The 25,842-nt window shown below is 42.5% G+C and overlaps 1 protein-coding gene across 4 annotated transcripts in view; it reads left to right on the top strand.

The window, feature by feature from the left end:
* The window catches only part of MAGI3 (membrane associated guanylate kinase, WW and PDZ domain containing 3), a 215,580-nt gene that overhangs the window by 158,081 nt on the left and 31,657 nt on the right, over positions 1 to 25,842 (top strand). For 2 of the 4 annotated variants that reach the window (XM_066352788.1, XM_066352791.1), the window contains exons 6-12: positions 1,087 to 1,166; positions 1,874 to 1,900; positions 10,775 to 10,832; positions 16,892 to 16,986; positions 20,861 to 21,049; positions 23,487 to 24,092; positions 25,310 to 25,341. In XM_066352788.1, the coding sequence (XP_066208885.1) occupies positions 1,087 to 1,166; positions 1,874 to 1,900; positions 10,775 to 10,832; positions 16,892 to 16,986; positions 20,861 to 21,049; positions 23,487 to 24,092; positions 25,310 to 25,341 (1,087 nt within the window). The remainder of the gene's footprint in view (positions 1 to 1,086; positions 1,167 to 1,873; positions 1,901 to 10,774; positions 10,833 to 16,891; positions 16,987 to 20,860; positions 21,050 to 23,486; positions 24,093 to 25,309; positions 25,342 to 25,842) is intronic. The other 2 variants (XM_066352789.1, XM_066352792.1) reach the window with 1 other exon arrangement.

The following is a 25,842-nucleotide window of genomic DNA, read 5'->3' as shown; positions in this document are numbered from 1 at the left end:
GTGTTTCCACCACAGTAGTGTCCTACCCGGCGATGTGTAGGAAGGGGCTCCCTAGCTAGCCCTGTGAGTAGCTCAGGAGTCAAAAGGCATAGAAAACATGACTAAGGCCCGTGTAGATTAGTGAGTTAATCTGATGATAAACACACCAAGAAAAGATAACTTGTTCACATTGTTATTCTCATACTATTTGATAATAACTTCACACTTAATTACCTTCCTATATATATTTTCTTCTATGATTTTGCTTTCTTTACTATCCTCATATTTCAGCTTCCTCAACTATAACACTGTCTACCCACAGTGTGGTGTGCCAGTTGTTTTAGCATCAGTATCTACTGCATGGTGACCTGATCTGAAGCCAGCTGGTTGTGACTTGAAATGAAATTAAACAGACACTGCTCTTTGAAAACATCTGTGGGGAGATGTTTCGTTCCACCTTTCTTTTTCTATCAAATATATGGTCCATGCTGATGAGAACTTAGTTTCGTCAAGTTGAGTTTAATGATACCTGTCATTTTTACTTGGGCGTTGCAGAAACAGACACTGTTAAACTTTTTATTTTCTTTAACCTTACCATCATTTTGTTCGAAACAACCCTGTGAGTCCAGAGGCTCTCTCCAGTCATTCATCTCGATATTCCCAGCCCCCAGCCTGGTGGCCACACATCACAGGGACTCAAGCAATATAGCGTGTTTCGAAGGGAAGGAGGAAGGCATCCAGCCAGACAGCAAACATGGTTTTCAGTACAGCTTTTTCTGGTAGATCATGCACAGTATGGGGTTGGCTCAGCCTTTGAAACATTTGGACGGTTTAAATAAGCGTCTGTTATTCTGGGGTTGGCATCTTATCCCTCCTTTAGAATCTCCCTTCTCAAATGAGTGCCTGCAGCATTACTGCTCCTCTGAGGCAGTTTTGAAGTAACAGACTGATAACAGTGGGATTATTGAATCAGAGGCCGACCAGTGGAGCCAGGGGGAGACAGATATTCTAACATCATGCACCTTTCAGTCACTTTTAATCTTTGCTTTTGATATGTTTTTCTCCATCTTTATTTTACCCTTTCTAATTGAAATCTTTATTCTACAGCCACAATACCAAAACAACCACCTGGTTGGATCCGCGTCTTTGTAAGAAAGCCAAAGCCCCTGAAGACTGTGAGGATGGAGGTAGGGATTCAGAAACCTTTTGTACTATACTTATTCTCCTAATCCCTTCTTGCTCTTCTTGCTTCGGTAATGAGTTTTCTGAAATCTCGAACAAACCATCGTGTGCATTCGCACGCAGCCATTGGGTGGACGCTGTAATCAGCTGGCTAGTAATTATGTCACTGTGTCTGATTTTAGGAGAGATTTTATTTCTCTCTCTCTTTTTTTAAGGATTATACAATTAAATCCCTTTTGTAAAAATCTTTTTTTAAATGTGTTATTGAATTTATTGGGGTGACATTGGTTAGTAAAATTATACAGGTTTTAGGTGGACAATTGTATAATACATCATCTGATAGTGCATTGTGTGTTCACCACTCCAAGTCAAGTCCCCCTCCATCATAAAAATCAGTTTGTCCCCCTTTTTACATTTATTTTTAAAGACAAACTTTAAAAATTCAAAATAAATGTTTTAATAAGTTAGGTACATTCTCAACCCCAGAGTAGCCTCATCATGCCTACTGAGCCTTCAAAAATATATTTAATTCAGTATCACTAGGAAGATATGCTAGTCTCTATGGCTGATCCTTAGCCATTTAGAGCAGCATTAGAAATCTGATGAAATTCTTTAGTAAACCCCCCACCCTGTAAACAATTCTTACTGCTTAGTAGTAAAATTATTTCTCTTTATTGGTTAGTAATGCTTGTCTATCTTGTATATATTACAGATTGTGTTTGGTGGTATAGTCTTACAAGTAAGTATAGAATTTACCCTAACTAAAGTTGTTTGCTGTGCCTTCTTGAATATGGGGTGCAGGTGAATAAAATTTGCATTAATTTTGTTATCACTCATCAGAAATTAATTATCTTAGCTAAAAAAAAAAAGTGGCTTAGAATGAGGTTCAGATAGCCCCCTATAGATTAAATTCAATCTTTAAAAAAAAATAAACAATTTACACATATTTTGTTCAGCATAATTGCAATATTAAAAATTTTCATAGGAACAAACTACAGGGGGTCCTCAGGTTACAACACAGTTCCGTTCCTATAACAGTGACATAACCTGAATTTTGGCGTAAGTCGAAACACATCCTAGCCTAACTCAAACAAAACACTAGTTTGTGCACTTGCCCTTTTAACAGTCCAAAATGGCGTAGGTAAGCATACGGGGGATGCCAGCTCCCTCCCTCATATGCCACATTAACTGCATATTCTGCTGTGCACATTCAAACTAGTTTGCCCACATAGTTCATAAGTACAATGCTAATAGTGTAAGCCAAAACACTCACATCTCAATTTTTAAAAGTTTTTATGGGAGTGAGTATTGTAAACTCAAAATGTCTTATGTCGAAGGTGTCGTAACCCAAGGACTCCCTGTATTGGAAAATTAAATTATTTAAAATTCTATTTCTAGTGATTTTTTTTTTAAATTACATAACTTGGAGCAAAAATGAAGACCTAAAATAATTGAAGAGCTATACTATGTTCATAGATTGGATGACATAATATCATTAATGATGTTCATTCTATCCCAATTGACATCTATATTAAATATAATTCCAATCAAAATCCTACAAATTTGTTTTGAAGAAATTGACAAGCTGATTTTAAAATATGTATGTAAATACAAAGGCTCTATTCCATTGTATATATGTACCACATCTTTATCCAATCATGTATCCACAGACACTTTGTTTCCATGTATTTGCTACTGTGAATAATGCTGCAGTGAACATGGGGGTGCATGTCTTTATGAATAAGTATTTTCAAAGTTTTTCCAGGTAGATGCACAGAAAAGGGGTTGCTAGGTAGTCATATGGTAACTGTTTCTTAATTTTTTGAGGAAGTTCCATACTGTTTTCCACAGTGGCTGTACCAGTTACATTCCCACCAGCAGTGCAGGAGGGTTCCTTCTTCTCCACAGCCCCTCCAACACTTATTACATTAAGAAATAATTTTTAAATCATTTTTATAACATATTTCCCTTTTTTCTAAGGCTTTCAACAGTAAGTTCTTTATGGTGAAGTCAGCCACTGTAAAGGTAAACTAGGGTATATACCACTTTGGATTTGACTTCTCCAAGCTTGTGAATGTGGTATTAGTCTTCTTAGGCATGCCCCTTCTGCTGGTCTCCATCCTTTTCCTGCCCACTAATTGTTTCAGTTCAATTCTCTGCTGTTTCCTGTTTCCCGTGTAGAGTGTATTTATTTTCAAAGCTTTAACTATTAGTTTACTGTAGTCGGGTCCCTTATCTAAATCTCTAGTATTGTCCCTGATTCCAAATGCTATTTCTGTATTTCCTATTGACTTTTGTTTTGATTGTCCTACTCATACTTCAAATAAACATAGTATTTAGAACTAAACATTTTTCTCCTGATGTCACCCATTCCTCTTTCTGTCATTGTCACCATCCTCCTCCTCATCTGCGCCCAAATCCCTGCATTCAGATTTGCATCTCCCTCTCTTGCTCTGTTACCTATATAGTTACCAATCCACGGTGCCCTTTATTTTTCCTATAATTTGGCAATATAGCAGTGTGACCACTTTCCAACACATAGACAGATTGATAGAATACATACAGATACTGAATACAAATATGTCCACTACTGAGATGTCACAGTGAACATTTTGCTCTGTTTCTTTTTCACACAGCTCTGCCCATCTGTCCTCTTTCTATCCATGCTTTTCCTTTTCTGTCTTTCTCTCCATTCCTCTGGTTGCCACACATTTGCATTATCCCGAGACTGTGTCCGACAGTTCTCCAATATACTAGTAATACAGCCTTTGTACCAGCGGTCTTCACAACGTTGGTGTTCAAACTCTCTTTTGGTGGGCAGGAAAAGAAATGTTAGAACGTACTGTTTCATAATGTTTCTTTTCAGGGGTAAAAATTAATTTTCCCTGGCCGGTTGGCTCAGCGGTAGAGCGTCAGCCTGGCATGCGGGGGACCCGGGTTCGATTCCCGGCCAGGGCACATAGGAGAAGCGCCCATTTGCTTCCCCACCCCCCCCTCCTTCCTCTCTGTCTCTCTCTTCCCCTCCCGCAGCCAAGGCTCCATTGGAGCAGGGGTGGCCCGGGCGCTGGGGATGGCTCGGGCGCTGGGGATGGCTCCTTGGCCTCTGCCCCAGGCGCTAGAGTGGCTCTGGTCGCAACATGGCGACGCCCCGGAGGGGCAGAGCATTGCCCCCTGGTGGGCAGAGCTTCGCCCCTGGTGGGCGTGCCGGGTGGATCCCAGTCGGGCGCATGCGGGAGTCTGTCTGACTGTCTCTCCCCATTTCCAGCTTCAGAAAAATACCAAAAAAAAAAAAAATTAAGCTTCTCTTATTATATATTTTAGGCACAGGTTGGCAATTCTCTATGTGATTATCACATGCAACACCCTGAGCGCCTTACTCTTGTCGAAGGCACTGTGGGGTTCTGCAGTTTCCTGTGCCCAGTTCAGTGGATTTAGAGACGATGTTACATAGTTTTTAATCCAGACAAAATTGAAGTGTGACCTTAAAGATAGCAAAGATAGTTCCAGTTGAAATAATAAAATACACAAACCCAAGCTAACAGTGAGAAAACGGCAGAGCTGACAGTGTCCATGTTTTGTGTATGCTTTATTACATACACTAGCAGAGTAGCACACATACAGTGTGTTTAAAGTCATGGTGCACTTTTGACCAGTCACAGGAAAGCAACAAAAGATGATAGAAATGTGAAATCTACACCAAATAAAAGGAAAACTCTCCCAGTTTCATACCTATTCGGTGCAGTTTGATGTGGGCTCACACACAGATTTTTTAGGGCTCCTTAGGTAGCTACCCCGTATAGCCTCTACAGACTCGTCACTGAAAGATGGCCTACCAGAACGGGGTTTCTCCACCAAACTTCCGGTTTCCTTCAACTGCTTATCCCACCGAGTAATGTTATTCCTATGTGGTGGCGCTTCATTATAAACGTGCCGATATTCACGTTGCACTTTGGTCACGGATTAGAATTTAGCGAGCCACAGAACACACTGAACTTTCCTCTGTACCGTCCACATCTCGACTGGCATGGCCGTGAACTTCTCCGCTGTATACACGGTGTTACATCATCATTTGCGCATGTGCACATGCTGCCACATCATCCTATAGAAACTGGGAGGGTTTCCCTTTTATTTGGTGCAGATTTCACATTTCTATCATCTTTTGTTGCTTTCCTGTGACCTGTCAAAAGTGCATCATGACTTTACGGACACACTGTATTTATGCATAAATACATAGATCTTGGAAGTATGTGTTCACATTTTTTTACTGATAAGGCTACATGATCAAAAACTGGCTATTCTGCCTATTAATCTTTCTGACAGATAACTGCCTTCATATGTCTCCCTTGCTCAGACACCCATATTGGCCCCCTCCTGTCAGCAGAATAAAATCTAGACTTCCTGGGGAAGTAGTGAAGATTTTTTATAATTGAACCATATTCGATATTTCCCCCTCAGCATTTTCATGTCATACATATGACATAATTCTGTCTTTGCCTTTGCTATATGCCCATCTGTCTACCAGGAACCAGCCTTGTGCCCTGTGTCCACCTGGCTCATACCCACGCATCCTTCTAAACTCACATCTAATGGACACTTTCTTTGGCCTGACCTGTGGTGGTGCAGTGGATAAAGTGTAGACCTGGAATGCTGAGGTCTCTGGTTCGAAACCCCGGGCTTGCCTGGTCAAGGCACATATGGGAGTTGATGCTTCCTGCTCCTCCCCTCTTCTTTCTCTCTTTCTCTTCTCTCTAAAATGAATTGGGGGGGGGGAGACAATTTCTTTGTCACCTCCTCTGTCATTCTCTTCCAGATCAGAAATAGGTATTCTCTCCTCTGTGCTCAGTAGTACCATAGGACATGTGTCCATTATCACACTAATAAGTGCATTGTTACTACATACTTGTATCTAGAAGGGCAGTGGTTTTGTCTTACTCGTCTGTACATCCCTTCAAGAGAGACTGCAATGTTTGAAAGGAGGGGAGAAAGGAGGGAATGAAAGGCTACTCTACGCCCCCAGATTATTTTGGCCGTCCTTCTTGATAAAGTTCTGGGGTGAGGCGATAAATACTAAGCCTGTCTTCATTCACTAGTTCAGAGTCAGTAGAGGAAGGAAACACAGGCACAGAGGGATAGGGTTAGAACGAGGCTCGTCGCTGCCGAGTGAACCGACGTGGCGTTGGCTCTGCGTCTGTGTGGACTTGCTAACATTTTACGCCTAGAGGAGGAGGACGTGGTATTCAGTGTGTGGCCCCTGTGTTCAGCTGCAGAGCCCCACCCACCAGGCAGGCATGGTGGAGACCAGACCAGACTGCACCCTCTCTACAGGCAGGCCGACATCTACAGCAGGGAGGAGACCCACGAGGACCTGAGTCGAGCATGTTGAATTCATTCGCTAAACTCACCAATTAAAGAAGATGTTTCTTCGTCCTTGAAGAAGAAAATGAAAGGGCTCAGAAACACTGGAAACATATCTCCCATTCTTTCTTCTCTATAGAAGATTGAAAAATTGGATAATTTTGTCCCCTAATGCTCTTTACAGTAAGAATGACCATATGTCTTGGTTAGCTGAGGACTAATCCAACTCATTCTTGTTGTCCCAGCATAGTTATAAATAGTGCCCCCTTGACTCTCCAGAGTGTGCACTACATTACATGGTCATCCTCGATAGCTTTCTCCAGACAGCATCCCAAGCTGCCTCCAGTGCTCTCCTTAAATTGTCAGTGCAGTGCTCCTCCGGTACTGTTCCCTCCCTTTTTCTATTCATAGTTAGTCTGGGTGATCTTGTCGACTGCCATAGCTTTCACTAGTATCCCCCAAATTCTGTCTGCTACATTTCTCTTCTGAGGACCAGGGTCAGAGTCTGAGGAGATCATTCGATCTCTCTGCCACCATGTCGCACACGCCCCTCAATGGCAGCCCTCCCTGACCTGAGCTCACTCCTGGGCATGCCTTACACTCCGGTCCTCAGCAAGTGACATCACATCCTCCCATACGCTCCGGTCCTCAGCAAGTGACATCACATCCTCCCATACGCTCTGGTCCTCAGCAAGTGACATCACATCCTCCCATACGCTCCAGTCCTCAGCAAGTGACATCACATCCTCCCATACGCTCCGGTCCTCAGCAAGTGACATCACATCCTCCCATACACTCTGGTCCTCAGCAAGTGACATCACATCCTCCCATACGCTCCGGTCCTCAGCAAGTGACATCACATCCTCCCAGTACCCGAAAACCAATCACCATCCTCAACGTTTTTTCTCACCACACTCTCTCCGTTGCCGTTAACTACCACGTTCTGTCCACTCTGACTGGTAAAAACCTGCCGTCCCTGAGTGTCCATTGGTGCTGGGCCCTGCACCAGGCATGTTTTACATGTTACCTATCCCCAAATGCCTCTGGGCCCAAATTCATACCTTCTTCCTACCCCCACAGCTATGTTCATAGTAGATATTTAATAAATATTCGATGACTTCTTTATTTTCATCATTTTCATACTAGAAGAGCCATTAACCCGGAATCACCTTTGCCTCGTGCCTTCATTTCCTCACTCAGATCAGCTCGTTAGCCATTGAGCCCTGTCGCTGTGACTGCTTTGTCTCTGTTATTCATTCTTTCTCTCCATTCCCACTACCACTCCCTCAGTTCCAGCCTTCATAATTTCTTATCAAGGCTATTAATACTTTTTATTGGTCTGCCTTTATTCTCACTCCACTCCATCCATTTCATCCTCTATTGCTGCTGAATTAATTTCCAGGTTAACTCTAAAGTATATATATGTTGATCTTTTGTCCTTGTTAAGTATTGATACATCCTTTGCAGTGAATTTTTCAGAGGTCAAATGGAATGTTTCGCCTATTTCTATAGCATCTTTGATTTTCCAAACTTCTCTAAAGACCGTGCATAATCCAGTTGTGTGTGGTTGTACAAGTCAACTTTATACAACGCCATCCAGTGTCCATGCTGGTGCAAGAGAATTCCTATTAAAGGAAAAACTCTTTTGTGAGTGATCCTTAATGATAACACCTTGGTTATATTATTATGGAGCATTTTTTACAGCTATAATCCAACAAGTATTCTTAACCATGAAACAGTTGCTTGGTTGTAAAATATTGTTCCCAGTGAGTTGGTGATGGTTGGCTTCATAGCTGGAGGATCAAAGCGAGCTGGAGTGGATTCAGTTCTCCTGTTTCCACCCAGTGGTTGCTTTTCAACTATTGTCTTTCCCGCCTCAGACTTTTCACCCAGGTATTCAAACGAAAACCACAAACACCATGCTTCAAAACCCCCAGTCACAGAACACACAGGCAGAAAGCCTGTTGGGGAAAGGGGGTGGGGGGTGACTGAGAGCTCTTCATTGCGAGACTGGTCATCTGTTTTCTCTTTTTATTTTGAGTGTGGAATAATAATTTTTATTAGTGCATAAGAGGCTGTATGGCTTGTTAGGCTCATTATATTGGAATTTTTACTGATAAAGTCACTAATATCATAACTGGCTAAGTGATATAACATCAACAAATCTTTCGATGTATCTAAGCTTATTTTCTGTCTAGCATACACCGTGTGTATGTGTGTACACACGCGTGTGTGTTTTAGCATAGCAGAAAAACACTCCATAAAAAATTGAAAATGGTAGTGGGGTCATCATAGTGTACAACTGTGGGTTTCTCTGTGTGTTTTTTTAATCCCTTCTTGCTGGGCTCCTGTGTATAATTGATAGCTCTGAAACCACGTGCTCGGAACATCCATGCCAGCTTAATCCACATCTGACTGAGAACTTGATTCTTAGAAGCCTTACCTTTGGAAACAGAGTGGGGGAGAAAAGAGGATTTTCTTTTTCTTGACAGGATCAGTTTATGTCGGGAAATTGTCAGCTTTTCTGGTTATATTTTATGGGTCAGTTACTTGGAATAAATAATATATAATAATCCTATGTAAGACACAAATACAGACTCTATAACCAGGCACTGTAGTAGTTACATAAAATTTCCTTCTGATACTCAGATCAGGTTAATGCAAGGGAAAGTGGGTATTTTCTTAGATTCTAAGCAAATCGAGGTTGCCCACTTGAAATAGTAAAAATCCAAGGCTGGGCTATCGTCTGGGGAGAAGTGGGTTAGAATGTGGTAGAAATCACTGATACATCTTAGGTGTAATAGTGAAGAATTTGCTGAGCAAGAGCTGCTTGTGTCAGATGGCGGGGTAGCTGTGTCTCACATCAGCATTATCGAGCTTTTTAAATGAAAGAAACACAACAGTCCTTCATCCCCACCCACAGTTTCACATTCTGCGGTTTCAGTTACCTGCAGGCAGCCACGGTCCAAATATATCATATTAAATGGAAAATTCCAGAAATAAGCAATTTATAAGTTTTAAATTGCGCATTGTTCTGAGCAGTGTGATGAAATCTCGCGTTGTCCTGCTCTGTCCAGCCCAGGATGTGAATCATCCCTTTGACTATTGTATCCACACTGTAAACGCTTCCCACGCATTAGTCATTTAGTAGCCATCTAGGTTATCAGATTGACTAAGTATCACAGTGCTTGTGTTCACATCACCCTTATTTTACTTAATAATGGCCCCAAAATGCAAGAGTAATGATGCTGGCAATTCAGATATGCCAAATAGAAGCCATAAAGTGCTTTTTTAAAGTGAAAAGGTTTGTATGCATAAGAAAAAATATATAGTACATATAGGGTTTAGTTACAGGGGTAGTCAACCTTTTTATACCTACTTCCCACTTTTGTATCTCTATTAGTAGTAAAATTTTCTGACCGCCCACTGGTTCCACAGTAATGGTGATTTATAAAGTTAGGGAAGTAACTTTACTTTATAAAATTTATAAAGCAGAGTTACAGCAAGTTAAAGCATATAATAATAATTACATAATAATAATTACTTACCAAGTACTTTATGTCGGATTTTTGCTAAGTTTGGCAGAATAAATCTTTATTAAACAACTTACTATAGTTAACTCTTTTTAAAAAAATTTATTTATTGATTGATTTTTGGAGGAGAGAGAGAGAGAGATGGAAGAGAACAGGAAGCATCAACTCACTGTAGTTGCTTCCTGTGTGTGCCTTGACCACGCAAGCCCAGGGTTTCGAACTGGTGACCTTGGCGTTCCAGGTCGACACTTGATCCACTGCGCCACCACAGGTCAGGCTATCTTTTTATTTATACTTTGGTTGCTCTGCTACCGCCCACCACGAAAGCTGGAGCGCCCCCTAGTGGGCGGTAGGGACCAGGTTGACTACCACTGATTTACTACTATCTGCAGTTTCAGGCATCTGCTAGGGGTCTTGGAACATACCCCCCAAAGATAACGGGGGGGGGCCTACTCTATGCCAGATGATTTTTAAAATAATTAACATTTTATGGCTTGTGATTCAGATAAACACCTTTGAGTTTAATGTCATCTTATGATCTGAGGTTCTAATTACTTGCTGAAGCCACTCAGGTGCAACTGTTGGGTCACTGAAAGTGAGCCCTCGGCTTCCTGTCTCCCAAGTATTTAAATTCGCTTACTGGCAAATTCTTTTCTGTTGGTTTTGAATCCAGCATTTCACTTGGCTCTGCTTTCTTTCCTTTTTTTTTCTTTCTTTTTTTGCAGAGCTTCCTTACGGCTGGGAGAAGATAGAGGACCCCCAGTACGGGACGTACTATGTTGAGTAAGTCTCTTACCTCCGTTGCTCTTCTCCCCAACGCACTCCCCTTATTGCTTAGTGTCAGGGGATACCGGGTCCAGCACAGCTCCTTCTGCGTCCGGCTTCCGAGTTGCTCCAGGAGGGAAGGAGAAGGTGGCGCCTGCGCATTCACATCCCTAGCTGAGCGTTCACGTCATTGGCTGGGCCTCCGGAAGTTGGCTTTGCAGTAAATGCAGACAACTGGAGGGAATGACCGGACAATGGCGAGCTGGACATGAACCCTCACCACTCCAGCCTCTGGAAAGAACGGTAATAGATAGGACACTGTGGATGAGGGCACTGCCGACACTAATACTGTATAGATCTGAAATTGATGTGAGAGAACTGTAAGGGCAGTGTACCATGTGATCCCAAATTTTGAAGTATATGTTTAAAAGTGGTCTCAGAGCGTCGGCCTGGCGTGTGGCAGTCCCAGGTTCGATTCTCGGCCAGGGCACACAGGAGAAGCGCTCATCTGCTTCTCCACCCCTCCCCCTCTCCTTCCTCTCTCTCTCTCTCTTCCCCTTCCTCAGCCAAGGCTCCACTGGAGCACAGTTGGCCCGGGCACTGAGGACGGCTCCATGGCCTCCACCTCAGGCACTAGAATGGCTCCGGTTGCAATGGATTAATGCCCCAGGTAGGCAGAGCATCACTTCCTAGCGGGCTCTCCTGGTGGATCCCGGTCCCGCGCATGTGGGAGTCTCTCTGCCTCCCCGCTTCTCACTTCAGAAAAATGCGGGGGGGGGGGGGGATGAAAGGTGATGTGGTCACATCAGTGGTGGGAGCGACAGACAAGGTTCCCCAGGAAGCAGGTGTCTGGACCCATGGCGGTGTCCCCCTGCTGCTGAGTAACAGGCATCCCTGTTACACGCCAAGGACTGGAGAGAAAGTGCAAATCTGTTCAGGGTTGCGCTACCGGTGCCATTGGTGTTCTCAGCTTGGTCAGTGTAAGAAAAGGGGAGAAAGATACCCTGGTCTCACTGATGCTACTGTGCCTTGTTGACTGGGGCCCAAAGGAGCTAGCAGAACCCGCGAACTTCTCAATCTCTAAAGAAGGTGGTGTCCACCAATATGTTGTGAAAAAAAGAAAGTAAGAAACCTAAGGCCAAAGCACCCAGGATTCAGCATCTTGTTACTCCACGTGTCCTGCAGCAGGAGCGCTGTGTGTTTCTCAGAAGAAATAACGACGTACTAAGAAAAGCAAGGAAGAGGCCACGATGAATATGCTAAACTTTTGGCTAAGAGAATAAAGGAGGCCAAGGGAAAATGCCAGAAACATAGCTCCAAGGGACATGGGCTGTCCTCTCCCAGAGCTTCTCCCTCTAAGCCTGAGTCCACTTAAAATGAGACATTTCTAAGAGGAACAAATAAGAACAAACAACAAAAAAGGTCACATCTAATTTTTCTTTCCCTTTTCTTCCTTTATCGAATTGCTACATTGTTATGACCGTTGGAGTTACTTTCCTTCCAAATGATGTAGATACAGTTTTGACTTCAGGTGTCTAGTACCAGGCAAATAATTGCATCAGAAATGTTACTGTTTTCCTGGAAACTGGGAGTCTGCACCTGCTGCCTGAGTAGTGAAGCAAAATGAAGGAAACAATAGCAAACCTGAGAATCTTCTAGTTTTATGATTGTTTATTAATTTTTTATTACTTGTTGGCATAAACAAATGCCACTTCCTGGTATGTATCCTTAAAGAAGTACCTCTGACGCCCTGGCCGGTTGGCTCAGCGGTAGAGCGTCGGCCTAGCGTGCGGGGGACCCGGGTTCGATTCCCGGCCAGGGCACACAGGAGAAGCGCCCATTTGCTTCTCCACCCCTCCGCCGCGCCTTCCTCTCTGTCTCTCTCTTCCCCTCCCGCAGCCGAGGCTCCATTGGAGCAAGGATGGCCCGGGCGCTGGGGATGGCTCCTTGGCCTCTGCCCCAGGCGCTAGAGTGGCTCTGGTCGCAACATGGCGATGCCCAGGATGGGCAGAGCATCGCCCCCTGGTGGGCAGAGCATCGCCCCTGGTGGGCGTGCCGGGTGGATCCCGGTCGGGCGCATGCGGGAGTCTGTCTGACTGTCTCTCCCTGTTTCCAGCTTTAGAAAAATGCAAAAGGAAAAAAAAAAAAAAGAAGTACCTCTGACTTCAGTCTTTATTCTAATGTGTGGATTGTTCCTTGTGTCACTGTGTTTAGAGAGAGTTTTAGAAATCCTTTAAAATAATTTGTACCTGCCTGACCTATGGTGGCGCAGTGGATAAAGTGTCGACCTGGAAATGCTGAGGTCGCCGGTTCAAAACTCTGGGCTTGCCTGGTCAAGGCACATATGGGAGTTGATGCTTCCAGCTCCTCCCCCCCTTCTCTCTCTCTGTCTCTCCTCTCTCTCTCTCTCTCTCCCACTCCTCTTTAAAATGAATAAATAAAAAATTAAAAAAAAATAAAATAATTTGTACCCTAATGAAACAACTCAGTTTGACCCTTAGGTCTATAACTTCTCAATGGAAATATTTGGTTCCTATGAAAGGCTCTGATAATTTTATTTTCATTTTGCTATATCCTGTCTTACTAATGCTGTGATGTGAATACAACAGCTCTTTGGTTCTTTTCTTTTTTCCCCCAAAAGCATATTTAGTTTAAAAAGAAACCATTTTCAAGTCTAAGGGACATTTAAAGGCCAACTAAAAGGGTTTTGTGAGATCCCCCCCCCCCCCCCCCCCCGTAATTTAGTCTATTTAAATTGGCTTCAGTCAACCATTATGTGCCGTGGACACCGCTGAACATTTCTGAGATAACGATTCTCATTCTCTTGTTGTCCATTCCAAATGAATCTGAATACTTGGGCAAGAGGTGAAAGTCATTTGCCTGTTATAAAATCTTGGACTAAATGAGCTGGTTCTCATTAAACAAAGCTAAAATCCTGAAGCAACTTTGGGGCCAACCCTGCGGTGACCTGCGCCCAGTTGTCATGGAGGTTTGTGAAAATAGCCCGCATTAGCAGCAGCGGTGACCGGGTTTTGTATGATTGTTCCCAGAACGAGCTCATTTTGCAGGAGGATAATTTGTTAGATTAAGAAAGAGCAGTCTGTGCTCAAGATGCACATCAGGACGGAGCCAGCTGAGCTGTGGAATGTGGCAGGCTTCCCGGATTAGCTGGGGTTTTGAATCCCGACCACAGTAATCCACAGCGAGTTGACTGGTGGAGATAAAGAGCTGTTACTTGAATGGCTACTCTTTGGCTCTCTCAGTTAGTCACACCAGATGGCACAGTGATTGCTCTTGGCAGGAGCCTTGTAGTAGTAACACCAACTGCAATGGCAGCGTTTCTTGGTAAGTATTTATTTCGGAGTACAAGATTCTGAAGTGGATTAATTTACTTTTGAGAATAAAATGTTCCAAAAATTTAATGGTGGGCCTTCCATAAGAGTGCCTCTATATATTAAGAATGTTGTCTTACTGTAGTGCATGAAATGTCTTAGTGCACATCAGTGACAAAGTCAAAATACGTGTCTGCTTTAGTGTATCAAAGTCTTCATAAAGAATAATGGTGCTGTTTGCTGAGATGAATTTTAAACATCCATATAGTAGACACAGAACTTTAATATGGATGAGATTCCAAATTATATATATTTAATCATGCTTGTTTGCTGCCCTTGTTTAATTTTTCTGATAATCTTTAATCTCCTCTCTCTTCATATAGCTAGTTTTATGGCAAACAAAATCTGTTACATCTTAACAATGTTGTGGATATAAGTAAATGAAAAGCAGAGTGCTTTTCCTCTTTTGGTTTGGGGTGGCATTTTAATCTAGGTAGTCTAAGGGGACAGATGCAGTTAGTCCCTTCACTATGACCTTATATTCTTTTCTGTACCCTTCCCCCACACATCACAAAGAGAACAAACACAAATGACTACTTTTATGTTCTAATGCCTGGGTGGCAAAGGGCGTCATCCTGGCTTTAGATGACATTGGAGGGAGCCAAGGTCCTCTCTAAACAGGTGTATTCATTTTTATGTGTCAGTTTCTAGTTGATTTTTTTCAAGAATATGAAAATGTCAATATTTAATAAATCACTTTAATAATAGTACCTAGCTTAACACTATTGCTCTCATTTTCCCAGAGGGTTAAGAGCTCAGTTGAAAAGCACCCCCTCACCCCTGTTGTTAGAGGCAGAAGCACACTGGAGTTTTAGTGACATCAGAACCCAAAGAATGTTGAGCAGCCTGACCAGTGGTGGCACAGTGGGTAGAGAGATGGCCTGGGACACTGAGGACCCAGGTTCAAAACCCTGAGGTCACTGGCTTTTAGCACAGGCTCATCAGCTTGAGTGTGGGATCGTCAATCTGATCCATGGTCACTGGCTTGAGCAAGGGGCCACTCGCAATGCTGTAGCCCCCCCGTCAAGGTACAAATGAACAGCAGTCAACAACTAAAGTGATGCAGCTACGAGTTGATGCTTCTCATTTCTCTCTCTATCTCTGCCTCTCTTTCGCTAAAAAAAAAAAAAAAGTGTTGTGCAGACAGACCTGCCATCTTTAATAAAAGCTCTGAACAAGCCTGACCAGGCAGTAGCGCAGTGGATAGAGTGTCAGACTGGGATGCTGAGGACCCAGGTTCGAGACCCCAAGGTCGCCAGCTTGAGCGCGGGCTCATCTGGTTTGGGCAAAAGTTCACCAGCTTGGACCCAAGGTTGCTGGCTCAAGCAAGGGGTTACTCGGTCTGCTGTAGGCCCACGGTCAAGGCACATATGAGAAGGCAATCAATGAACAACTAAGGTGTCACAATGTGCAACGAAAAACTAATGATTGATGTTTCTCATGTCTCCGTTCCTGTCTGACTGTCCCTCACTCTGACTCTCTCTCTGTCTCTGTTAAAAAAAAAAAAAAAAAAAAAAAAAAAAGCTCTGAACAAAATAACTGTGTCTGTGGCAGGGTACTAATGCACTCGGAAATGAAACAATAGAGAAACCCAGCAGCTGCCCCCTCCTCCGCCACCACCATTAATGTTCACAAATGGCAAAGTAATTATTCAAGTTGTATGACTATTTTCATGCAGCTGTTATTATACTCAGCCCATCTAGAGACAATCATAATCTGAAATTCTGTTGACTTGATGTTTAATTGCTGGTGTTCACTAATGTCACTTTTTAAAAATGGATTCTAATGGATTCTGCTGGAAAATGCATGTCACTTGGCTGAAATATATTTACGCTTTGAAAGTGCTGGGATATCGTTCCCATTGCTTCTGTATCAGACCTGTTTGTGTTCCTAAACATCTTGTTCGGTAGTTGCATCCTTAACCAACGTCCAGTGAATGTCCAGTAACCTGCTGAGTCCCCAGTGCCCTGTCCCCTCCGTGTCATACTCTTGCCTGCAGCGTATCGGCAGCTGTTGGCTAATCGCTTCCCCTCTACACCTCCCTCTTCTCTGCTTTCCTCCACAGACTTGTCTGCTTTCCAAGAGTCAATGATGACTGTCCCCAAATCAGAAATACCAGTTAATCTTATGTTGTAATTATGTAATTCATTTACTACTTATATAATTAGGAAGAAATTTAAGTGTGGAAGAGTTGTTTGGTGATGTAATTTGATAAAAGCTAACCCCTTAGTTGCTGCTGATCGATGTGGGTGAGTCAGTGAAAAAGAAACAAAGTAAAATTGTAGATGGCTTCTGGACTCACATTTCTTCAACAGTGTCTTCGCAGCTGCTTCGCGTTAGAGAAACTTAAAACCCTCCTACTATTAAGTGCCTTTAAAAAAATTAACCAATTACCAACAGTTCTGATTGCATTAGATACGAGGGCTTCTGCCGTAATTTTGAAAACTGTCATTGGCTATTTGGGGTATTTTTATGAAGAAGCTACAGTGATTGCTTCAGCGGCTCTGACTTCCAGGCACCGTCCGTGGGCTTTTCTTTAGTTGCCAAACCCTCCCTGTGTGACCAGTCAGCCTAAAGGTACAGCTCCGTCCCTTACGCCAGTGACGGAATGGGCTGGGAGTCGGTTTTAAAATAATGTAAATCTTTCCTCTTCAACTGAAATGCGTATTTTTCTACATTTTACAGTCACCTCAACCAGAAAACCCAGTTTGAGAATCCAGTGGAGGAAGCCAAAAGGAAAAAGCAGTCAGGACAGGCTGATACCGGGTCTTCAAAACCAGGTAGAACTTTCTCCTAGTGTGTGAAGTTTATACACCAAATGAATTAAACATGACTCTGAGCTTTTCGTTGTTGAGGTGCTAAAATTCAACAGAGAATGTCTGATTTGTGTCACAGTCAAGATAAAATTAATTAATTAATCTTAAAATATTGGAATATTTTGAGGATACTGAGATTTTTCTCATGCTTCTTGTAGAGAAAGTGAAATTGTTGGGGAAAGGGACTGGAGAGTTTTGTTATGGGTTCGAGGCTCCCGTCTGAAGATTGTATTCTTTTCTTATGTTTAAGGCAGGGGTAGTCAACTTTTCTACCTACCGCCCACTTTTGTATCTCAGTAAGTAGTAAAATGTTCTAATTTTACAGTTCCACAGTAATGGTGATTTATAAAGTAGGGAAGTAACTTTACTTTATAAAATGTATAAAGCAGAGTTACAGCAAGTTCAAGCATATAATAATAATTACTTACCAAGTACTTTGTGTCAAATTTTTGCTAAGTTTGGCAGAATAAATCTTCATAAAACAACTTACTATAATTAAATCTATCTTTTTATTTATACTTTGGTTGCTCCGCTACTGCCCACCATGAGAGCTGGAACGCCCACTAGTGGGCGGTAGGGACCAGGTTGACTACCCCTGGTTTAAGGCCAGGCCGGTATTAGATCTCTGAGTCATTATTGGTGTTTCCCAAGTTAATTGCTTAGGTCTGATACCAATAACCATTCTGGATTCTTCATGAACTGATATGAACGAACACTAAATAAATCCCCACCATATTATTTGTCTCTCAAATAGGATGGTATTAATAACAGTAGGCTCATTTGGGCAACATTTTTAAACTAGAGAGGTCCTGAGAGTTTGGGGAATCTAGCCATGTGTATTTTGAAAAAGCTGCCTAGCAATTTCTTACATTCTGTTCACACATCCTTCCCGCCTCCTTCTTCCCCCCTCCCTCTTTCCTTCTCCCTCATCCCTCCTCCTTTCTTCCTCCTTCCTTCCTTCTTCTTACCCCTCCCTCCTCCCTCTTTCCTCCTCCCTCCTCCATCTGTCATTAAGAACCATATTAATGGCCTATCTGGTCATATTGTAATGATTGGGTAGACTCCCCACCTCTGCCGCCTATGAGAGAAACAGTTCGTTCTTATAGTATAGCTACTTTTCAAAAATGTAGTCTCGTTCCTTAAGTTTTACATTTGATTTCGCAAATACGGTATTTTTAGTGTAACAAATACTTTGAGCACCTACCATATGCCCAGCACTTTGCGAGGCATGTGGTGTTCAAAAGCAACCAGGAGTAAGACAAGCCTTGCCCTCAAGAGTTCACAGTCTAATGTAGGAAACTAATGGTTACAATATATGGTGACAGGTGGCACCCTAGAATAGTAGTTAAATGTGCAGGGGGGAGAGCAGGTTGAGTCTCAGATATTTAATTTTGAGTTCCCTAAACTCTTTGTGCCTCTTTTTCCTTATCTAAGAAAATAGGGATATCAATTCTTATCTCCTAAGGTGGTTCTGAGTTGCAAATTAATACCTATAAAGTGCTTACGATGGTACCTGGAAAATGGTGACATGATAGCTTTCATTGTTACTAATGGAGACATGCGGGGTATGGTGGTGGCATAGAGGAGGTCACCTCTGCTCGGTGGAGAAAGTCACAGGACGGGTACTGGCGAAGCAGAGGACACATCACATTTGAGCTGATCTTGAAGTGACAGGAAAAGTTACGTCCAAAAGGTAGAAATTTTAGAGGACATGAATGACAGAGGACAGAGCAGCATTATTCATAAGAGCCAAAAAGGTAGAAACAACCCAAATTCCATCAACTGATAAATGGATAAATAAATGTGGTACATTTATACAGTGGAATAATATTTGGCAAGAAAAAGAAATAAAGTGGTAACACGTGCTGTGACACAAATGAACCTCAAAGACATTACGCTAAGTGAAAGAAGCCATACAAGACCTCATAGTACATGATTCTGTTTATATGAAATGTCCAGAGTGGGCAGATCTATGGACAGAGGTAGATTAGCGGTTGTGTAAGATGAGGGTGGAGTTCCGGTTGGGAAGAAAGGGGTGTGACTGCTAATGGGTCTGGGATTTCTTTATTGAGGAAGGAGAAATTTTACTAAAATTAGATTGTGCTGATTGTTACACAGCACTGACTTACACACTTTAAGTGGCTGATTTCTGTTGTATGTGAATTATAGCTGAATAGAACTATTAAAAATATATGGCAGGAAATTTTAAACCATTTTTTGAAAAGTTAGTTTTGACAATGCTTTGTGAATTATAGCTCTTTGCCGCTGGTCGTCTGAGAGTTTTCAGAAGTGTGCTGATGGTGGCCATGTGGGGCGGGGAGGGAAAGGTTCTGGAGAAAGGAAGGGAGGTGTTCTGTGCAAGTATGGATCACTTTTAGATCTTCTGAGGAAATCTCTAAAAAGAGGCTTTTCAATGGAGCTGGCCTTTTTTCTTCCTAAAGCAGCGGTTCTCAACCTGTGGGTCGTGACCCCGGCGAGGTCACCTAAAGCCATCGGAAAATACATAATGCATGTCAGGTATTTACATTCCGAATCAAAACTGTAGCAAAATTACAGTTATGAAGTAGTCACCAAAATTATTTTTTGGTTTGGGGTCACCGCAACATGAGGAACTGTATTGCAGGGTCACGGCATTAGAAAGGTTGAGAACCACTGAGTTGCAAATTAATACCTATAAAGTGCTTACGATGGTACCTGGCAAATGGTGACATGATAGCTTTCATTGTTACTAATGGAGACATGCGGGGTACGGTGGTGGCATAGAGGAGGTCACCTCTGCTTGGTGGAGAAAGTCACAGGACGGGTACTGGCGAAGCAGAGGACACATCACATTTGAGCTGATCTTGAAGTGACAGGAAAAGTTAATCCTGTCCTAAAGTATCCACTAAACATCAGGGAAAGGGAAAGAAACGGAAGCTGTTTCCCGAGTTTAAGGATTCTCTCCTCTCATCAGATACAGATTCAAGGCTGCAGAAAGCCTGTGAATTATAAGGAGTTCCCCATATAGTCTCTCTCCCAGATTTGTGACCGTTTTCTTTTTTTTTTTTTTTTCATTTTTCTGAAGCTAGAAACAGGGAGAGACAGTCAGACAGACTCCCGCATGCGCCCGACCGGGATCCACCCGGCACGCCCACCAGGGGCGACGCTCTGCCCACCAGGGGGCGATGCTCTGCCCATCCTGGGCGTCGCCATATTGCGACCAGAGCCACTCTAGCGCCTGAGGCAGAGGCCACAGAGCCATCCCCAGTGCCCGGGCCATCTCTGCTCCAATGGAGCCTCGGCTGCGGGAGGGGAAGAGAGAGACAGAGAGGAAAGCGCGGTGGAGGGGTGGAGAAGCAAATGGGCGCTTCTCCTGTGTGCCCTGGCCGGGAATCGAACCCGGGTCCTCCGCACGCTAGGCCGACGCTCTACCGCTGAGCCAACCGGCCAGGGCTGTGACCGTTTTCTTCGTCGTCCTAGTACAGTGTTTCCCACGTCGAGCTCACAGGCTGCCTATTCCAGTGAAATGGGCCGCTGCCCGAGTGTCCATGGCTCTCCGGAGTTTAATGACAAGGCTGTCCCTTTCATCCTGACTCCAGAGAAGGGACTCTGGGGTGAGAGAAAGCAAGCACAAATAAGGCAACAGGGGGAGAAAAAGGAGGCGCTTTTACTTTCAAATAGCTTGGAAGAATCATACGAAAGAGAAATGATCGTTTATTTTTCAGTGACTTTGTTTCAGAATTTAAATTCGGTTCAGTAACATCGGAGCCTAACTTTTTCTTGTTGAGGATTATATAGACTCTTACTTATGCAATTGCAATGACTTTTGTTCTCAAACCCACCACTCCTTTTGGCGCAGATGTGGAAAAGTCCCATTTCACCCGAGACCCCTCCCAGCTGAAGGGCATCCTCGTCCGAGCGTCGCTGAAGAAAAGCACAATGGGGTTTGGCTTCACCATCATCGGGGGCGACAGGCCCGATGAGTTCCTGCAGGTGAAGAACGTGCTGAAGGACGGCCCCGCAGCGCAGGACGGGAAAATCGCACCGGGTGAGCCTTCTCCAGAGGGACGTGGACAGTAGTGATTCAGTAACGAAAGTTAGAGCAAAACGATACATACACACACACACATATAGATAATAACTGTGTCTGTATATGTGTCATAAATACATGTGCTCTTACATGGCCTCTTGCTTCCAGGGCAGGACCCCAGACTCAAGCGTTTTTCAACTTCTGTAGCAAAAATGTATGAATAAGTCTATAATAAATAATACCAACATATGTGTACATAGATATAATTTCATACATACATAGAAAGAATTCAATTACACAAGTGAAGATTTCTGGATTAAAATAGTTTATTCTTTAAACTGAGCGCATACTGGTTTTGAGCGAGGGGCATCTTTACAAGTAAGTGGAAACTTAGGAAAATGGTATTACATTTATTAATTTTTAAATAGTTTGAATAATTTTGAGATAGCCCTTAAGCTGCACTAAGCTGAAGATATGTGAATCGTCTTAGAAAATTATTTGACTGGTTTTCTTCGATTATGTAGGGTACTTTTGGAAATATATCTCATACTGATCTATATCTTTTTTTGAAAATGACTCATTGTGTGTAAGTTTGTCTGCTCTATAGTTTTCCTAACTCGTGATTTCTAGAAATTTTTATATGGCTGACAGGAAGTTCGAGGCTAGTTACATATGATGAGGGAGGTTTAAACACTTTTTCCAGAAGAATTTTAGTATCCCACTGAGGTTGCTTTATGTACCGTTTACTAGACTTTTTTTTTTTTTTTTTTGTATTTTTCTGAAGTGAGAAGCGGGGAGGCAGAGAGACAGACTCCCACATGCACCTGACCAGGATCCACCCCGCATGCCCACCAGGGGGCAATACTCTGCCCATCTGGGATGTTGCTCCGTTGCAACCAGAACCATTCTAATTCTAGTACCTGTGGCAAAGGCCATGGAGTCATCCTCAGTGCCCAGGCCAACTTTGCTCTGATGGTGCCTTGGCTGTGGGAGGGGAAGAGAGAGATAGAGATAAAGGAGAGGGGAGAAGGATGGAAAAGCAGATGGGCGCTTCTCCTGTGTGCCTTGGCCAGGAATCAAACCTGGGACTTCCACATGCCGGACTGACGCTCTACCACTGAGTCAACCAGCCAGGACTAGACTTTTCTAATCCTCTGGTATTTCACATATCATGTAAATGTAGCCACATTTGGACAATCCCATTATCATAATGCTTTTTGTGGAGGATGTTATTTCCAATTAGGATATGGGATCTCTCAAATCATGCCTTTTCATTTAGGTGATAGAAACTTAAGACAAGAAAATTTAAATAATCAAAAATTATGTTTATAAAGAAAATGATTTTTAGCTCTATTACTATTTAGCTCTATTACTGTATAAACTCTAGAGATTAAAATTAATAATAAGGGTATATTTTCAGTTTTGACTTGTTGAACATTTTGTCCATGAAGCATATCTCATAGCCACTGTATATGCTGTTGGGATTTCCTAATATTCAGATTTATCTAAAATTATCTAATTTGCACAGCAATACAGTACTTCCATGAAAATTCTGAGATTTTATTCAGGGGAGGAAAAAGTCAAAACTTTGTTTCTAATTAAGTCTAATTTCTGTGTCTTCTTAGATTATGAAACAAATTTCCACAGACTAATGTATTTAAATACCATTCATGTGGATTTTTTTTTAATGCCGACATGCAATCAGAACAAAATAAAGCACCTCTATTTGGCAATAACCTTTTAAGTAATTATATTCAAATAAAAGCAGCAAATGGAGGAGACAGAGGACAAATTTTAAGTTAAAGCTGTGTTTAAAAACACAGCTGATGAATGTCAAGTGGTTGTGGTCATAATAATGTAAAATCAAGGAAGCAAAACCAACTTTTATAAGATTAATTTAGCTGACTTTTTAGTGTCTGAATATGTTTTTTGCTTGTGTTGAATTTTAGTTATTGCTTGTTTCTCTTTGTGAAATCTAAAGAAAAATGCTAAAAGGAAATACTTTCAATACAGTGTTATTCTAATCTTTAGCCCTACCTGATGAATTTTTAATTACATCTTAATGGCTTCTTAAAGGTCAAGAAATAAGGTGGTATTTAAAGGTGACCTGTTTGTACAAGTAGTCAATGGAGTTCCTTTCTCCTCTTACACCTATTACAACGTATCTAGCTTGTATGGCCATGTAGTAAGGACTCAAAGGATATATTAATCATGATAACATGAATTTGCAGTTATTTTTGTTATGATTCCCTTGAGCTTGAGGTCATAACTCTTTATTACAAAGATAATTAAGATTTATATATTCTTTCTAGAGAGGAGTCACAGAAGGGAGAATGACATGTCTGTGTTCAAAATCTAACTTTTCAGTTTCCAGAATTCAACTTTAGATGCTGAATTTAAGCTATTTAACTTCTTTGGTGGTTTTCATATTTTGAACATGATTATCTTTTACCAGGTGATGTTATTGTAGACATCAATGGCAAGTGTGTCCTTGGTCACACCCACGCAGATGTCGTCCAGATGTTTCAGTTGGTACCTGTCAATCAGTACGTAAACCTCACTTTATGTCGTGGGTATCCACTCCCGGATGACAATGAAGACCCTGTTGGGGACATTGTTGCTGCCACCCCTGTCATCAATGGACAGTCATTAACCAAGGGAGAGACTTGCATGCACACTCAGGACTTTAAGTCGGGAGCAATGGTTCTGGACCAGAATGGAAAATCGGGGCACGTTTTGGTCAGTGATCGTATCAACGGACCGTCAGATCCGAGCGAGCAGAGAGCGTCCATGGCATCGTCAGGCAGCTCCCAACCGGAACTAGTGACTGTCCCTCTGGTCAAGGGCCCCAAAGGCTTTGGGTTTGCAATTGCTGACAGCCCAACCGGACAGAAGGTGAAAATGATATTGGATAGTCAGTGGTGTCCGGGCCTACAGAAAGGGGATATAATTAAGGAAATTTACCATCAAAATGTGCAGAATTTAACCCATCTCCAAGTGGTAGAGGTGCTAAAGCAGTTTCCAGTAGGTGCAGACGTGCCCTTGCTTATCTTGAGAGGAGGTGAGTAAAAGCACAAGGAGCAAAAGGCGCCGCTCTTCATGCATTTGTATGTCACTTGTCCTTACAGGTCAGATGTCTTTGCCCAGCCGAGTTCACTGGTCCTTCGTGGGCATTTCCCCCACGGGTCTGTCCGGCTGCTTCCATGAGCAGCGTCTTCTGCGGCAGAGTCTGTTTCATTCATCTACATGATGGATTTCTTTCCCTCCAGATTCTTGTACAAATCTGATTTATGGCTTTAATGATAGGAGAGAGTCACACTGTGAAGTCGCATTGTGCTACTTCAAATGAAATATATCCTCTTACTTTCATTTTCTCTGTTGATGACAACAGTAGAAATTGACTCTCTCCATCACCAGGACTTCCTCCGGACCTCTGTACTGTACCAGAGATGTTTGAGAGAGCTAGCGTCTCTGAATGAGCACAATGTTGGATGGGGTGCTAATCTGTTCTGTAAGAGCAATCATGATCACTTGTGCTCATAAAGCTTTTATCTTAAGCTTTAGTCTCTATCCATAAATGTTAATTAAACCCCACAGTGCTTATGTGGAAGAAATATAATTTTTATTTTCCAAGGTCATCAGCTGGCATGAACTGCTCCCAGACATTATAAATCCAGTCCCAAGGACTGATCACAAAGTTTGCATTTTAATAGGCTTTCTTAGGTCCATACCTATGAAAGATGGGTACTTTAAAGAAAAAAAATCTGGCCCTTCACTCTTTTACATTTCTGGCTTTTAGTTTTCATCTTTGAGGCAAATGAGCAGTTTAACATCATTGGGGCACTTATTTTTTTAATTCTTATTTCTTTGAACTTTTAAAATTTCTTCTCTGGGTGATGTGGAATGTGCTCAGAGTAAGGTGGAGATCGCTGTAGTTCTCAGGGTGTCAGCAGATGCAACAGCGGCCGCATTGGGCCCGAGGTTGGGTGTCGGTTTCACGCCTTGCTACCTATTGGTTCTTCGCTATAGGGAAATAATGGTCATCTGTTTGAGTCTTTGGTGTTATCTTTTCTATAAAATGGTAGTAACATTGATGCCTTTGGAATGTCATTAAAATAAAACGAGATGATGTATGTGTAATGCCTAGTTCACAGCAGGTGTCAGACAGAGAATTTACCAGCTTACCAAAAGTGGAAGCTAGTTTATCCTCAATGTTAACAGTATTTGTGATCTGGAAATGTTTCCTCTGTTTTTAAAATTTGGCTCATTTTTTTTAAGGTCCTCCTTCACCAACTAAAACTGCCAAAATGGTGAGTACACAAGGGTCCTCAAATGCTTCTTCCCAACACATCCAAAGAGATGCCTCGTCCCCCTGTTAGGGCAGCCCCCCCTGGTGGTGGGTTGACTCCCCCTGAGGGAAGTCAGGAGCCCTACTGCCCTGGGCTTGTACGGACACTTGAGGGAGGTGTGGGAGTTAGAAACAGCCCCACAGAGGAGAGATGTGCTCTCCTGGTTAAGCATTTCTATTGGAGGAATTCTAGAGACCCGTACGAACGGTAATTCTGTCCTCTAACCCAGTGATTTTCAACCAGTCTGCTGCAAGAATGTTTAAAATATGCAACACCTGACTGTTTAGTCAGGGGCACTGACTTCTTTTCCCTTAGATTGTCAAACTAAAAAATGACAATAGCCACACACTGTGAATGCATCAAAATTATACCTATTTTTTGCTGATCTGACAAAAAAACCATATTTTTGATGTGCCGTAGAATTTGAGTAATTAGTTTATGTCATGAGACGAAAAAGGTTGA

This window comes from Saccopteryx leptura, chromosome 11, assembly GCF_036850995.1.
Source record: "Saccopteryx leptura isolate mSacLep1 chromosome 11, mSacLep1_pri_phased_curated, whole genome shotgun sequence".
NCBI classification, from domain to species: Eukaryota; Metazoa; Chordata; class Mammalia; order Chiroptera; family Emballonuridae; genus Saccopteryx; species Saccopteryx leptura.
The sequence above is the reverse complement of the archived record's forward strand: the minus strand, read 5'-3'. Positions and strand labels throughout refer to the sequence as shown.